This window comes from Marmota monax, unplaced genomic scaffold (assembly GCF_021218885.2).
Source record: "Marmota monax isolate L192 unplaced genomic scaffold, Marmota_monax_Labrador192_F-V1.1 WCK01_AAM20220418_F8-fsc00149, whole genome shotgun sequence".
NCBI classification, from domain to species: Eukaryota; Metazoa; Chordata; class Mammalia; order Rodentia; family Sciuridae; genus Marmota; species Marmota monax.
In genome coordinates this window covers 289,172-304,422 of record NW_026693170.1, presented here as the reverse complement: position 1 = coordinate 304,422, position 15,251 = coordinate 289,172, and the positions used below count along the sequence as shown (strand labels likewise).

General features: G+C 58.4%; 1 protein-coding gene and 1 long non-coding RNA gene across 3 annotated transcripts in view; one reads left to right on the top strand and one right to left on the bottom strand.

The window, feature by feature from the left end:
- The window catches only part of Bicra (BRD4 interacting chromatin remodeling complex associated protein), a 68,189-nt gene extending 56,287 nt beyond the window's left edge, over positions 1-11,902 (top strand). Inside the window, exons 8-15 of one of the 2 annotated variants that reach the window (XM_046455624.2) lie at positions 5,306-5,368; positions 5,509-5,689; positions 5,972-6,081; positions 6,811-6,872; positions 7,803-7,951; positions 8,103-8,197; positions 8,405-8,507; positions 9,939-11,902. In XM_046455624.2, coding sequence (XP_046311580.1) covers positions 5,306-5,368; positions 5,509-5,689; positions 5,972-6,081; positions 6,811-6,872; positions 7,803-7,951; positions 8,103-8,197; positions 8,405-8,507; positions 9,939-11,023 — 1,848 coding nt within the window. In that variant the 3' untranslated portion in view covers positions 11,024-11,902. Of the gene's footprint in view, positions 1-4,735; positions 5,369-5,508; positions 5,690-5,971; positions 6,082-6,810; positions 6,873-7,802; positions 7,952-8,102; positions 8,198-8,404; positions 8,508-9,938 lie in introns of both variants that reach the window. The other variant, XM_046455623.2, reaches the window with a different exon arrangement.
- On the bottom strand, positions 262-4,156 carry LOC131424599 (uncharacterized). The gene is made up of 3 exons (XR_009227896.1): positions 3,207-4,156; positions 2,681-2,840; positions 262-434 (listed from the first exon to the last, which is right to left on the bottom strand). It is a non-coding gene; the product is annotated as an uncharacterized LOC131424599 (long non-coding RNA).
- Positions 11,903-15,251: the final 3,349 nt, after the last annotated feature.

Here is a 15,251-nt window from a genome sequence, read left to right as displayed (position 1 = left end):
GCGGAGCCCCTCCGTAACCTCACATGGATTTTTCAGTGTTGATTCTCACAGTACTGGGGCTGGAACCCAGGGCCGTGTGAGCTGGGCGAGGGCTCTGTCCAGCAGTGCCCCACCCTGACAGCACCTGCTCCCCTGGGCTTTAGGTTGTTCATAGGTGACTTACAGTGCCTGAGACGATGTGCTATGTGAGTGTTGTCACTCTGTATTCCTCAGGGAATAGTAAGAAAAAAATGTTTGAACGTGCTCAGTGCAGACATAATTCCTTTATATACCTCTTTCCCCATTCAGCTGTCACAGGGCCAGCTGTTTGAAGTCACCTTGAAGTATGTATTCAGTTCCCTCTTCAGGAATACTCAAGGTGGTCCCTTGTCACAGCTAACAACAGCACTTAAAACATCTGGAGTCCGTACTGAACACATCTGCAGGGTAGATTTCTAGAAGGAGAAACGTGGGCTTCAGAGCAAAGCGCTTCCCAAACATTTTATGTAAATGTCACCTGGTTGCTCTGCACGGGGCTGGGCCACCAAGGGCTTCCTCCCACAGCCCACCAGCACCAGGTCACAGCTAGCCTGCTCTTCCCTGGGCCACAGAACATCAGTTCCCTGTCCTTTTCTCTAATCGTACACGAGGCCGAGCATCTTGCCATCCTCATGGACAGTTGAAATCTTGTTTTTTTTTTTTTTTTTGTGGTGCTGGGGACTGAACCCAGGGCCTTATACATGTAGAGAGCAAGCACTCTACCAACTGAGCTCTGTCCCCAGGCCAGAATCTCTTGATAAATACTCCTGTGGCAGTGTTTTCAAAACTGATTGGGCTGGAGTGCAGCCTAGTAGAGCACTTGCTGAGCATGCATGAGGCCCGCGGCTTACTCCCCAGCACCAGGAGGGACATGTGTGTGGTGTGTGTATACACGTGTACATATACACACATGTATACACATAAGAATTTAATGCTTATTTAGAAAATTTAGAAGATACAGAAAAAAAAAAATCCCCTGTAATGGCACCCTATGGGTGCAGTTGGTAATGTCGTGGGTTTCTTCTGTGTCAGGGCACAGTGTGTCACCCTGGCCCTGCCTCCCCAGCCTACTGCCACCTGTCCCCCTCCAGGTAACCACGGCAACTTGTTTTTTTTTTTTTTTTAATAGACTCTTTTTTTTAGAGAGAGAGAGAGAGAGAGAGAGAGAGAGAATTTTTTTAATATTTATTTTTCAGTTCTCGGCGGACACAACATCTTTGTTTGTATGTGGTGCTGAGGATCGAACCCGGGCCGCAAGCATGCCAGGCGAGCGCGCTACTGCTTGAGCCACATCCCCAGCCCACGGCAACTTGTTTTGTACACCCTTCCAGGTCCTCGTGTGGGTGCAGTCTACTGAAAGGCAGCTTTCCGTTCTGTCCCGTTGGCCCCCAGACTGTGCATTATATGTTTAGGTGGCCTGGGGCACGTGTCCTCATCCCCGGGTATAGTTGGAAGCCTTCCTCTGGGGACAGTGGTGTTCATCTCCCTGGTACGTGGCTACTGATGGGCATTAGGCTCCACATGGCGCCGCAAGAAGCCCCAGTCCCTGCCACATTCCCCGTGCGGCAGTCTGTTCACTTCCTGGGAGCTTGTTGGCTGCAATAAGCGGATGTGCACTTGCGATCCAGTCACTGCGGGTGAACTGCACCCAGTGTGGACAACGTGCATGAAAGTCTTTACTGGACACTTGACTTATTCCCAAAGTGATGAGTTAAAACATGACACTCTGGGCTGCTTTTGATGTGCATTTCTCTCTCTCTCTCTCTTTGGTACTGGGGATCGAACTCAGGGGCACTCGACCACTGAGCCACATCCCCAGCTCTATTCTGTATTTTATTTGGAGACAGGGTCTCACTGAGTTGCTTCTTAGCACCTCACTTTTGCTGAGGCTGGCTTTGAACTCGGGATCTTCCTACCTCAGCCTCCAGAGCTGCTGGGATTACAGGCATGTGTGCGCCAGGGCACCCGAAGAGTTCTTTATTCTTTAACCACATTTGTTAGTTATCTGTTGCTGTGTGATAAGTGACCCCTAAAACTTAGCAGCTTAAAGCAGCAAGCATCAGTGTGTCTCTCAGTGTGAGTCAGGGCCTGGAAGCAGCGGGCTGAGGGGTCTGCCTCTGAGCCCTCGTGAGGTTATGATCGAGGTGTTAGCTGGGGTTGCAGTCACTGGGCCCCACTAAGCTGGGGAGTCTGCTTCCAGCTGTCCTGTGGCTGTTGGCCAGAGGCCTCAGTGCTTCCCCGAGGGGGGTCTGTAAAGGTTAGGTCCGCACAGGCCACATCTGGCTTCCCCAGTGGAAGGAGAGCCGGGTGGGGCTGCTCAGAGTGACATTTGCAGTCTTGTTTTATAACCGAATCTGGGAAGTGACCTACGGTTGACCACACCTGCCATTCCAAATTGCACTGGTCACAGACCAGCCTTGGTGCCTTGTGGGAGGTGACTGAACACCAGGAGGAGGGGATCGTCAGGGGCCACTTGGAGGCTGGTTGCCTACCCTGTCGCCCACCGTGAACCTTCTGCATTGTTAGCCGTATCCGGAGCTCTCACCTGTGGGCACGTCTCCCGTCAGAGTCACTTGAGACCCCATCGCCAACAACACTTCTTTACTCCTGGACATCTCAGTGTGATAGGTCAGCCCTGGGGGACGGGAGCACTCTCACTTACCTGGTGTACTGTCGTCCAAGTCGGTGAGCTTAGCATGCAGTGCAGGACCCAGTCTGCTGGCCACAGTCCGGTTTCACCTGCTGCCCTGTCACCATGGCCGGCGGCGTCCTCCCAGTCCACATAGCTCTCCAGCGCTTCCGTGTGGCCGTTTGTTGAGCCCCTGGGAAGGCGTTTGGGGTGGTAAGTGGGCGGCACTGTGGTCCCTCCCCACCGGTCTCCTCCTGGCTGGCTGCCGGTCCTCTGGGTTGTCCCCGTGGGAGGCCTGCAAGCCCGCGCCCGATGTTCTTTCTTTGCCTTTCTCTTTCTTGTCCTCTTTTTTGCGTACTGGGGTCCCACCCAGGGCCTCGGGCATGCTAGGCAGGCGCCCTGCCATCATTAGCTACACTCCCAGCCCTTCTTCCTCTTTCTCAAATTTTAAAAGTGACACACAAGGTCAGAAACGTCCCTAGAGGGCACTGACCCACCCCTGCCTTGCGGGTTCCTGTCCCCTCTATCTCCCACCCGAGCCTGGCTGAGTGTGCTTTACCACAGATCCTGGAGCGAGATCGACCAGGTTCAGTCATGACCCTTCAAAGGCCCAGACCAAGCTGCCTTCTGGAGGGTTTCCTAGGGGACTGTCCCGTCAGCCCTGTGGTGAGCCAGGCTGGCCCTCTGACCTCTCCTAGGGGTGGTAGTCCTTTAGGGAGGTGTTTGTGTGGTTATTTTCATTGTTTTGTCTCTGAGTTGCCCTGAAGTGGTTCAGGGCCAGGTTTTGGACGGAGCTGGAAGGGTCCCAGATTTGGAGGACAGGGCTAGTGGTGACTCTGAAACAGTTGCGGTGACGCTGAGGAGGATTCTCAGTCGACAAAGCCACTCGAACATGAGTTTTTGCATCCACGTTGTCCCCACATGGGAGGCCCACGGCTGGGGCCCAGCGTTGGAGCATGGCAACATCGGGTGGCCTTTGGCAGGTCCCTTGAGCTCCCTGGTCCTGGGTCCTCCTCAGCCAGCTTTGGAAGATGGCTCGGCAGTGTCCAAGTGGTGTCAGGCAGAGGTGCTGAGCTGCCGTCAGAGCCTCCGAGCCTGACCTGTCCTTGTCAAGAGACTGGGCAGTGGTTCCGGGGCTCCCCAGCCTGTTTCTCTTCGGTGAAATGCGTCCAGTTGTCCCTGCTCTCATGGCCAGGGGGCGGGGGTGGCAGGGTCGGTGCAGGTGCCCAGCCGTGTGCGCTAGATCTGCAGGTGTCAGGGTGTGGGGCCAGTGTTGGGTTCCTGGCTGGCACTCTCTGGCTGCATAGTGGCTGCTATGTCAGGGTTGGTGGCAGCTGACTTCTTGGCAAGAGATTTCAGAGGGGTGAGGTGCTCTGGCAGAGGCCAGCTTAGGGAGGTCGCTGTGTGGCATTCAGAACGTGCTGGGCTGCCTGTGTCCTCAGACTCGGGCTCTGCCTGATAAGGGTGCAGGCACCTCATCAGGGCTGTGCAGCTAGGCGCACGGCCATGGCCCTGCAGGTGGACAGACAGGGCTCAGGACACACCTGCCAGTGTCTCCCCACCCATGTGGCTGTGAACCGGCCTGGCCGGGCTTCCACAGCTGCTTCTTGCCCTCAGCTCCATGGCCCCAGCCTCTGCGCCCACACCCTGGCCACAGAGCCGTGCCTGTGCTGTCCCTTGGCTGTGCCCTGGCTGTGCCGGGATGCTCCGCTCTGCCCCCTGCTCCCTGCTCCTGGCCTCCCTGGGCCCGGGCTGCCCCGCCTGCCGCTGCTCCCCTGCTGCTGCCCACCTGCAACCTGCAGGACCTGCCTTCACCTGGTCAGGGCGGGGGAGGCAGAGGGAGGTCAGAGGGCAGGGAAATGTGGGGGAGACGGTGGGGACAGGCGGAGGTGGGGGGCAGTGGGGATGAGGTGGCACAGAGAGAAGGCGGAGTGGACGGGGAAGGGTAGCCACGTGGGGTCCTTCCTCAGGACTGAGGTAGGCTCAGAGTGGGGCTCGGACTGGGGTGGCTGGGTCCTCAGTTCTGGGAGCAGTGGGACCCAGGCTGTTCTGACCCCGCCCCTCCCTCTCACTCCCTCCCCCGCCCAGATCCCAGCAGCAGCTCCACTGAAGGGCCCGGGCCCCTCCTCGTCCCCCTCACTACCTCACCAGGCCCCTCTGGGAGACAGCCCCCACCTGCCCTCCCCGCACCCTGCCCGGCCCCCGTCTCGCCCCCCTTCCCGCCCCCACTCCCGCCCCCCCTCCCAGCCCCAGAGCTTGTCCCGCCCGCCCTCAGAGCCAGCCCTGCACCCGTGCCCCCCACCCCAGGCGCCCCCCACTCTGCCCGGCATCTTTGTTATCCAGAACCAGCTGGGTGTACCCCCACCAGCCAGCACCCCAGCCCCCACTGCCCCTGGCCCCCCCCAGCCCCCCCTACGCCCCCCGTCCCAGCCACCTGAGGGTCCGCTGCCCCCAGCCCCCCACCTCCCTCCTACCTCCACCTCTTCGGGGGCAGTCTCCTCCGAGACGCCCACCAGGTTGCCAGCCCCCACGCCGCCCGACTTCCAGCTCCAGTTCCCGCCTGGCCAGGGACCCCACAAGTCCCCCACCCCCCCACCAACCCTCCACCTGGTCCCCGAGCCCACGGCGCCCCCCCTACCGCCTCCTCGGACCTTCCAGATGGTGACCACCCCCTTTCCAGCGCTGCCCCAGCCGAAGGCTCTTCTGGAGAGATTCCACCAGGTAATGGACCACAGGGACACTGCCGTCCCGCCCGGCCCATCCCTTCTGCTTCCCGGCTCTTCATTCCTGGCCCTGGTGCATTTGGCCACCCTCACGCCTAGCCCGTGCCCCTGCCCCTCAACCACCTGTCCCCTCCTCAGGTGCCGTCCGGAATCATTCTCCAGAACAAGGCTGGGGGGGCCCCCACCGTCCCGCAGACCTCCACCAGCCTGGGGTCCCTCGCCAACCCCACTGTCTCTGTGCTGGTCAGTGGGCAGGCCCCATCCGGGACCCCCACCGCCTCCAGCCATCCCCCTGCCCAGGCACCCATGGCCACCACAGGTAGGGGGAGGAGCCCACACAGGAGAGACCCGGGCTGAAGGCGGGGTGGGGGCTGAGATTCAAAGGGGTGGGCTGGGGCAGAGCTGTGGGGTTGCCAGCCCAGGGCGACACCCGGACATCAGGCCACAGGCAGGCAGGGGACAGGGCTTGTTGCCCTGGCCCAGGGCTTGTGTCTGTCAAGGCCAGAGGACCAGGAGGAGAGTGGCGGGCACAGAGGGGAGCACACGTGTGCAGCTGGCCTTCGTGCCAGTGACCCCAGGCCTGTCTCCCCGCCCCGCCCAGGCCTCCCTCCTCTGCTTCCTGCCGAGAGCAAAACTTTTGCCAGCAACCTCCCAACCCTGAGTGTGGCCAAGGCCGCTGTATCCGGGCCAGGAAAGTCCTCTGGGCTGCAGGTAAGAGGTCCTCAGAGCAGGGTCAGTGCAGGACCAGGCGTCACCAGGGAACTGGGAGACAGGGCCAGCGTGGCAGGCTGAACTAGGACACTAGAAACAGCCAGATGGGCAGGAAGGGGCAGATGGGACCCACTGACCAAGATTTAGAGGTCAAAACCCAGACAGACAGGTGCCAGGACAGCCGGGTGACAGTATGCGAGCCAGTCCCAGATGGGAGTTGACATGGACAGGAGGGACAGGGTCAGGACTCCAGACACACCCACAGGTCAGGTGGTGCCAGCGACACCAGGACCAGGTAAGGCAGACTGGCCTTCAGACGCTGGGGAGAGGGCGGTCAGAGGGACCAGGGCCCCAAGTAGGTGGAGATGACCGATTTGCCAGAGGCAGAAGGGAGACAGGACAAGGCAGGGGAAAGAGGGTGACGTGGGTGGAGACAGAGCATGCAGATGGAGGGGCCACATGTCAGACAGTGGCTCGGGAACAGGACCATCTGGTGAAGGGACGAGATATGAGACCTGAGTCAGACAGACCCAGAGACCAGGCTGGGCAGGGGACAGGGTTCAGGCCTGCTTGTCACCCTCTCCACTGTCCCCAGCGCAGCCCAGACCACATTTCCCCTGCAGCTGGGGCCGGGACCCCTGCCTCCCTGTGCCCCATGCTGGAGGGGAGCAGGTCCAGACACCTGGGAGGGTCCCCGTCACGTTGTCACTCACCTCCTTTCCCCCCCAGTACGAAAGCAAGCTGAGCAGCCTCAAGAAGCCCCCCACGCTGCAGCCCAGCAAGGAGGCCTGGTGAGTGGGTGCCCCCTGCCCTGTGCCCTGCCCCCGCCACCCCAAGGCTGTGTTCCTCAGCAGTGTCTCTGCTTCCCCCCAGCACCTTCCAGGCCCCCAGTTTCCCCCTCCCGAGAATGCAGTGCTGACGAGAGTGGGGTGAGGGTTGGCTGGGACAAGTGGGCCTTGGCTTCTAGGGGGCAGCAGCTGGGTCTCCCTCGGTGCCTCAGACATGCTGGCACAGGGTGGGGTGAAGGGAATGGAACCTGTGGGCAGGTGGGTGTTAGAGCCAAGGGTGCAGGTGAGGGTGCCTGGCTGCATGGGTAGATGTGTTTTGAGGGGCAGAAAAGACTCGGTGGAGAGGCGGGTGCTTGGGTGGTGGGCGCTGATGCTGGTCCTCCTCCCACCGAGTGTGTATGAGGTGCTCAGTGTGTACATGCTGGCAGCCCCGCAGTGACAAGACCAGAGCCCCTGCCCCCAGGTGTGCTGGGAGTCCGGCCAGTGGCAGGAGGCGGTCGGTCCCCGATATGGAGACCTAACCGCTGTAGCAGGCGCTGTGAGGAGGCGGCAGCCCAGGGAGGGAACAGGATCTTGCCACCTACCCACCACAACACCCTGCTCCCCAGAGGGTTGTGGGGCCAGGGACAGGGGGACACTGCTGCCAGGTGGCAGGAGACCGAACAGCACAGAGCATGAGCTTGCGGTCCAGCACTCCTTGGCGCTCTGCTCTGTGTACTTGGGGCAGGAGTGACCTTTCGCAGCCTCGTTTTCCTCTACTGTAAAATGGGGAGATGGTCGCACTGCTGCCTTTGGCTGGTGGCAGGGAGTCAGTGGAACAGGGCCCAGGCTGGGTACGTGTGCCCATAACCTCCCGCTGCAGGGCCCTTGCCCTTCACTCCCTCCTGCCCTCACCCTGCTCTGTGTGGTCTCTCCCACCCCTCCCTGCCCCAGTTTCCTAGAGCATTTGCACAGACACCAGGGCTCGGTCCTGCACCCCGACTACAAGACGGCCTTCCCCTCCTTCGAGGACGCCCTGCATCGCCTCCTGCCCTACCACGTCTACCAGGGTGCCCTCCCCTCCCCCAGCGACTACCACAGAGGTGAGGCCTCCCCACAGTCCCCTGACCCCCAGGCCCTGGTAGGGGCAGGAGGCCCAAAGGATAGAGACGGGTCAGCGCATGTGCACTTGACCTGCGGTCCCAGCACAATCTGCGCCCTCATTTCTGGCCCCGTCGCTTGTCTTCCTGGCAGTGGACGAGGAGTTTGAGACGGTCTCCACGCAGCTGCTGAAGCGCACCCAGGCCATGCTTAATAAATACAGGCTCCTGCTCCTGGAGGAGTCCCGGGTAAGGGCCACAACCCCCTGCCACTCCTCCCTGCCCTCCCTCCCGCCTATGACCCTAGCCTTACCCTTCCCCTCTCTGAGCAGGGAAGGGCTTCCTGCCCCTTAGCGGGAAGAGAGGTTGGCAGGGAGGCAGGAGGTCAGATCACAAGACACCGCCCCCCGCCCCCATCTTGCTTCTTAACCTGTGTTCTCTTCTCAACCCCACCAGAGGGTGAGCCCCTCGGCCGAGATGGTAATGATCGACCGAATGTTCATTCAGGAGGAGAAGACCACCCTTGCCTTGGATAAACAGCTTGCCAAGGAGAAGCCGGGTGAGAGAGGAGGGGAGGGAGTGGCGCTCCCATCCCACCCACGCCTTAGGATTGCGTTGACCTGGCCCCTGCCTGACTCCACCACCAGGTGGCGCCCGCCCTGGCCCGCAGGCTCTCTGGCGCTGCTCTCCTCGCACAGTTCATGCCTATGTCGGTTTCTCCCCCGGATCCTGGGGTGAGGGAGTATCCTGCCATCCCCAGGAGAGCAGGAGAACCCGGAGGCAAACACTGCGGGCTCCAGGGTGACAGAACATGCAGTGACCGTGCCCACTCAGGTGCCAGTCCTGTGCCTGCTGGAGAGCCAGTGGCCCTTTTTTTTTTTGCCTTTTTACTGCCTCTCACAAGCCTCTCCCTAGTCGATGCAGGAAAGGGTACAGTCAAATCCAGCCATGGTTTTCCAAAGTGTCCCCTTAGCCCTTGCCCACCTTCTAGTCTAACCCCCTCCAGTGCTTCCCTGGAGAAAACCACTGTCCCTGTACCTGCCATCCACACCGGCTTTCATTCTGCTAGACTGGATCTTGTTTTTATTTTTAGTTATTTACTTTTTGTGTGTGTGGTGCTGGGAATCAAACTCAGAGGGTTGTGATAAACCTTAGTTTTTAAAAAAGGAGCAGCTGGTACTTAAATGGGTGCGAGGTGTGGCTGTGGTGAAGTGGGGCAGGAGCTCGTGGTGGTGAGGTGCTTCCCTAACCAGACCATAACTCCCTGGTTCCAACCCCAGCTCTGGCACTGACTGGCCGTGGGACCTTGGCGAGGTACTTACCCTCGCAGGACCTCTCTTTCATCTGTAAAGTGGGAGGTTCCAGTAGCAGTATACAGCCCTTTATCCTAAACCCTGGGGGCCCTGTTTGGAGAGGATATGCCTTCAGGAATGTGACACGGTACATGGACAGTGTCTAGCGGGCTCTGGGAAGCAGCCTGTGAGCACACACACACGTGAGGATTTCTGCAGTGGACGAGATGGGCTTCCGGACTGTGTAGTCAAGACCACAAATACCCTCACATCACCTCAGACCAGATTTCTCCACCAAATGAAATGTCCTCCTCCCTCCACATTAAATACACACAAGGAACAGTGCGGCCAGTAGAGCTACCTGCGGTGGTGAAGCTGCTGTATAGGTGCTGGCCAGTGTGCTGGGTGTGGCCAGTGTGACCAAGAAACTGCGCCTTTTGTTTTATATTCTTTTAGTTAGTTCTTTTACCTCTTGAACAGCCCCTGTGGCCCTGTGGGAGAGTGTGGTTTAGTTTAGGAAGGGCTTGGGATGGCTGATAGGTCACACCCGGCCTTGTGCCCTGAGGATGTGCAGAATCAAGGCCTCAGCCTGAAGCCCGCCTAGGGCAGGTGCTCAGTGACACTAAGTCTTAGCTCGGCTCTGGGGCCTCTGCGCTCTCCTAACTCCTGTGGGTTTTCTTTGCCCTCTGATTTTGCAGACGAGTATGTGTCTTCCTCTCGCTCCCTTGGCCTCCCTGTCTCAGCCTCTTCCGAGGGTCATCGGCTGACTGGCCACGGCCCGCCATCGTCCTCAGCTTCCGGGGCCTCAGCCCAGCCCCCTCCACACCTGCCCACCAAGCTCGTGATCCGCCATGGTGGAGCGGGTGGCTCCCCGTCGGTGACCTGGGCCAGGGCATCGTCCTCCCTGTCCTCCTCGTCCTCGTCCTCTGCGGCCTCATCCCTGGATGCCGACGAGGATGGCCCAATGCCCTCCCGCAACCGCCCACCTATCAAGACCTATGAAGCCCGGAGCCGCATCGGCCTCAAGCTCAAGATCAAGCAGGAGGCCGGGCTCAGCAAGGTCGTGCACAACACGGCCCTGGACCCTGTGCACCAGCCCCCGCCGCCGCCCCCTGCCGCCCTCAAGGTGGCCGAGCCCCCGCCACGGCCCCCGCCGCCCCCGCCGCCCACGGGCCAGATGAACGGCACTGTGGACCACCCGCCGCCCGCCGACCGCAAGGCCGCGGTGCCCGCCGCGCACTGCCCGCGCCTGCCGCTCCGGAAGACCTACCGTGAGAACGTGGAGGCGCCCGGCGCCGCGGAGAGCACAGGCAGGGCCCGCGGCGGCAGTCCCGCCCCATTGCCCACCAAAGTGGACGAAGCCACCAGCGGGCTCATCCGCGAGCTGGCAGCCGTGGAGGACGAGCTGTACCAGCGCATGCTGAAGGGGGCCCCGCCCGAGCCCGCAGCCGGCGCCGGGCAGGGCGGGGGCAGCGGGGAGGCCGCCTGGGAGGCGCCCCCGCTGCCACCTGCCAAGCGGCGCAAGTCCGAGTCCCCAGATGTGGACCAGGCCAGCTTCTCCAGCGACAGCCCGCAGGACGACACGCTCACCGAACACCTTCAGAGCGCCATCGACAGCATCCTGAACCTCCAGCAGGCCCCCGGCAGGACGCCCGCACCCCCGTACCCCCACGCCGGCCCCGCGGCCGTCACGCCCACCTCGCCGTCGCCCCTGCACAGGCCCGAGGCCTACCCACCCTCCAGTCACAACGGCGGCCTCGGCGCCAGGACGTTGAACAGATAACACCGGCTGGTCTTCCCATCCCTGTCGCGGCCACCAGGGCATCCGCTGGGCATCCGACCATAGCCTCCTGGGGGACAGAGCCGAGCCGGGGATCCCCTGACAGTTCTTTTTGCCTAAGTTATTTGAGTCACAAAGGCCTCCTCCCCGCCTCCTGCCTCGGCAGAGTGGGCAGAGTGGGCGTGGGCTTAGGGGAGGGGGCTGCAATGGAGAATGGCCCCAGCCAAAGGAGGGGCCGTCCTGGTGTGTCAGTTCTTGTTTCTTCCCACTTTCTGCCACCGCCCGCCCCTGTCTGGGGACACGTGCGAGTGTTTGCCTGGGATGGGGGCACCTGGTGGCTCCCAGTGCTCACCTCTAGGTACCTGAATGTGTGGATCCACAGATCATGGCCCAAGGCGCTGGGGCTGGGGGTGTCCTCCCTGGTGCGCGCAGCGTCTCCCCAGCGCCCCCCACTGGCTGTAAAAGGAAACCGGAGAAGAGGGCAGGAGCCAGTGTCCCAGACCGCCTGCCTCGCAGACATGCGTGTGCGCGTCCAGCCCTGTGCCTGGTCTCGGGGTGTGTGTGTGTGTGTGTGTGTACGTGTGTGTACGCGTGCGTGGGCGCGCGTGCAGGTGAGCGAGGTTCCCACATGCTCCCACCCCTCCACTTTGAAATCTGAGCAACAGAAAACTGGGGGCGCGTCCCCCTTCCCCCATTGTCTTCCCTCTGCTCTTCCTGCCTCCAGCTGCCCGCGCCACGTTTTGAAATCTCGGAGACAAAACTAGTACTGTAAGATAAATTTTTTTGTACTGTATTTATTGTGTATAACGATTTTTTTAAAGGAGAATTCTGTACATTTAGAACTCTTGTAAATTAAAAACTGATCCTTTTTTTAAAACTGTACTCAAGCCCCTTTGGCCCTGTTGCTTTGGTGGGGTTGGAGTTGGGGTTTAGGAGCTAGGCCTGCATGGGAGGGCGGGAGGGACTAACCACATACCAGTTTTTGAGCACCTTCTGCATACCAGGCCCAGGGGTACTCATGAACAAGACAGGCCCCTTTGAATGGGTGATCTGAGGAGGCAGAGGGTGAACAGCCACGCCCAGGGCAGGCCGTTCTAAATATTCTGGGTAAGATTCTATGATCCAGGGCTGAGGATGTGGCTCAAGCGGTAGCGCGCTCGCCTGGCATGCGTGCGGCCCGGTTCGATCCTCAGCACCACATACAAACAACGATGTTGTGTCCGCCGAGAACTAAAAAATAAATATTAAAAAAAAAAAAAAAGATTCTATGATCCTCAGAAACACTCTGTGGGAGAAGAGTCCTGGCAGCCTCTGGCCACGATGCTTTCATCAGCTGATCAGTATGTCAGCTCCTTTTATGTTCATTGCTGTTTTATTTAGTACCCGAGATTGAACCCAGGGTGCTTAACCACTGAGCCACATCCCCAGCCCTTTTTATTATGAGACAGGGTCTCGCTAAGTTGCTTTGAGCCTCGCTAAATTGCTGAGGCTGGCCTTGAACTTTCTTTTTTTTTTTTTTGTGCTGGGGATTGAACCCAGGACCTTGTGCATGGGAGGCGAGCATTATACCAACTGAGCTATATCCCCAGGTCCCTGGCCTTGAGCTTTCCATTCTCCTGCCTCAGCCTCCTGAGTCGCTGGAATTACAGGCATGCACCACTGCACCCAACATATGTTGCTGTTTAAAATTACCTTTTTTAATATATATAATCAGCTCTCCACATCCCGGGGTTCTCCATCTGTGGGTTCAGCCAACAGGATCAAAAATGTTTCTGTAAAAACTGCATCTGTACTAAACATGTACAGACTTTTTTGACTGTCACAGTTCCCTAAACAATACAGCATGACAACCATAATCTAGCCTTTACGTTGCGTTAGATATGACAAGTCACCTAGAGATGATTTGAAGCATACAGCAGGATGTGCATAATTATATGCAGACACTATGCCATTTTGTATCAGGGACTTGAGTAGACAAGGATGTAGGTATCTACAGTGGGGCCTGGGGCCAGTCTCCCAGGATAGCCAGGGACCCTTGTGCCGCTGGCTCCCTGGCTCAGAATTCAGCCAACAGCATGGAACTTGTGCCTGGCCACAGCTTATCCATATCCCCCCGTGTGAGGCGCAACACAGCCTTGCGCTTGGTGACCAAGGCAGCTCTTCAGTCTCCACTAGGGGCCATTTTAAACAGTGAATCACTCAAGAAGCTCCCGAATGTGGAAAATGTGGTGCCACATAAAAGGGACTTGCTTGCAATATGAGCACTGAAACGGAAGGCACAGAGGCGCCTATTCCTCTTCCACATTGCCTGGGAACACGTATGGGGGTGACTTGCTATTTTGCTGTCCTGTGCATGCCCGTGGAAGTACCAGGGGTATTGATTTAAGGTGTTCAAAGAAATTTCCGTGAGTAGACAGATTCACCAATATGGCTGACGCACATCTTGAGGATTGGCTACCAAACAGTGATGAGTCAAATCGAAGTGTGTTGGTCTCCTTGGACTTCTGTAACAAAATGCCACAAACTGGGTGGCCTACAACAACAGACATTCTCAAGGGAGGCGCTAGTCCCCTTTGTGTAAACTAGAAAATGGTGCCCCTTTCTCCTGCAGCCTCCTGGATTTTGGAGGTGAGCTGGATTCTAGCCCCCTCTCATCCATTCACAGTGACTTGTACAATGAACAGCCTGTTCAACTGCACATGACATGTCTCAGGATCAGGTGGCAAGGGAGGTTACATATAAGCAGAGTCATGCATGAAATATAGCAGGAAACATCAGGGATCTCTGGGCCAAGAGCATCTAAGACTCAAGGAACAGCCAACAGCAAGGTGACCAGTGGGGTTGGAACTCAGGAAGTAAGTGGCAGAAGACCGAAGTAAGGTCAGGAGGGAACAAAGGAAGCCTAATCCTATAGGACCTTGTGCTCCTGGGGGTGACTTGGCTCTCCCTCTAAGAGGGGACCACAGCCAGCTTCTGAGCCTTGGAGGACTGTGAGCTGATGAGGCTCACTGGCGCCCTCTGACGGCCAAGTGGGGAAGGGCGGTGGGGAAGTGGCAACCAAGCCCACTGTGCCAGCCTAGGCAACCGCGGCAGTGGCGGCTGGACCTGTCAGACGCGCCCATCTTCTCTAGAGGCCCGTGGGGTTGTTTGTGGGTGGGTAGCTGATAAATGGGGGCTCAGAGGGATGGGCTAGCTCCCTTCCTAGCTCTAGACCGAAATAAAGCGCCGTGAGAGAAGGGCGCTCTTCTGGTCTTGGATCACACAGGACACAGGACTTGATCCCTGGTGGCCGCACTCAGAGGGTGGCCTTGATTTCCAGGGCCTCCATTCTGAAAGGGTGACTGCGTGCCGCGGAGCAGAAGAAGGCAACGGCTGCCATTCCATGAACACACAAAACAAGCCTCTTTGCTCGCGGGTCACAGCTGCAGCTTGGTGGTGTTCTGTGGGTTTCCCCTTCCCATGCGGAACCATCGGGGTCAATCAGGAGGCTCCACGACATGGCCCAGTAATAGGGACGCAGGCAGGGTCTGAACCAAGAGAGACAGCACCCATACTTCAGCCACTAAAATCCAGACACACTGGCTGTCACCTCCATCCATTTTTTAAAATTTTTGCTTTTAAAAAAAATTGTGGTAAAATGTACATAACGCACAACTGAACATATTGACCATTTGTAAGCATCCAGTGACCCCCAGCTAACCACATTCTGCCTTCCAGCTGCCAGCATGTCTCTGGCTCCTCTAGGTCCCTCCCAGTGAGTGGAATCACACAGCGTCTGTTCCCGGGTGACGGGCTGTTTCACTTGGTGTGATTTATTCAAGGTCCATTCATGTGTGGCACGTGGCAGATTTTCTCCAGACCATTTGGACAGATGGGGAAGGAGGGAACCAGAAAAGCAGAACAAAATAAAAATGAGATAGTGTCTTGGGGAGGGGGACCCCAGAGGCTGCAACCCCTGAAATAGGATCCCTGATTCAGGAAACAGGGACAGAAATACATGCAGGCAAGACAGCACCTAGGCTATTCAGCATATTCAAAGAGACAAAGTGGTTGGACACTCAGAGATCCCTCTAGGGTGGCTGTGTGTCTGTGTGTTTGCACGTGCTGGGGATTGAACCCAGGGTCTCACACATGCTAGACAAGCACTCTACCACAGAGCCACCTTCTCAGACCACAATCTTAGAATATTTTCATCACCCCAATTACGTACATTATTGTAATCAAGGAAATA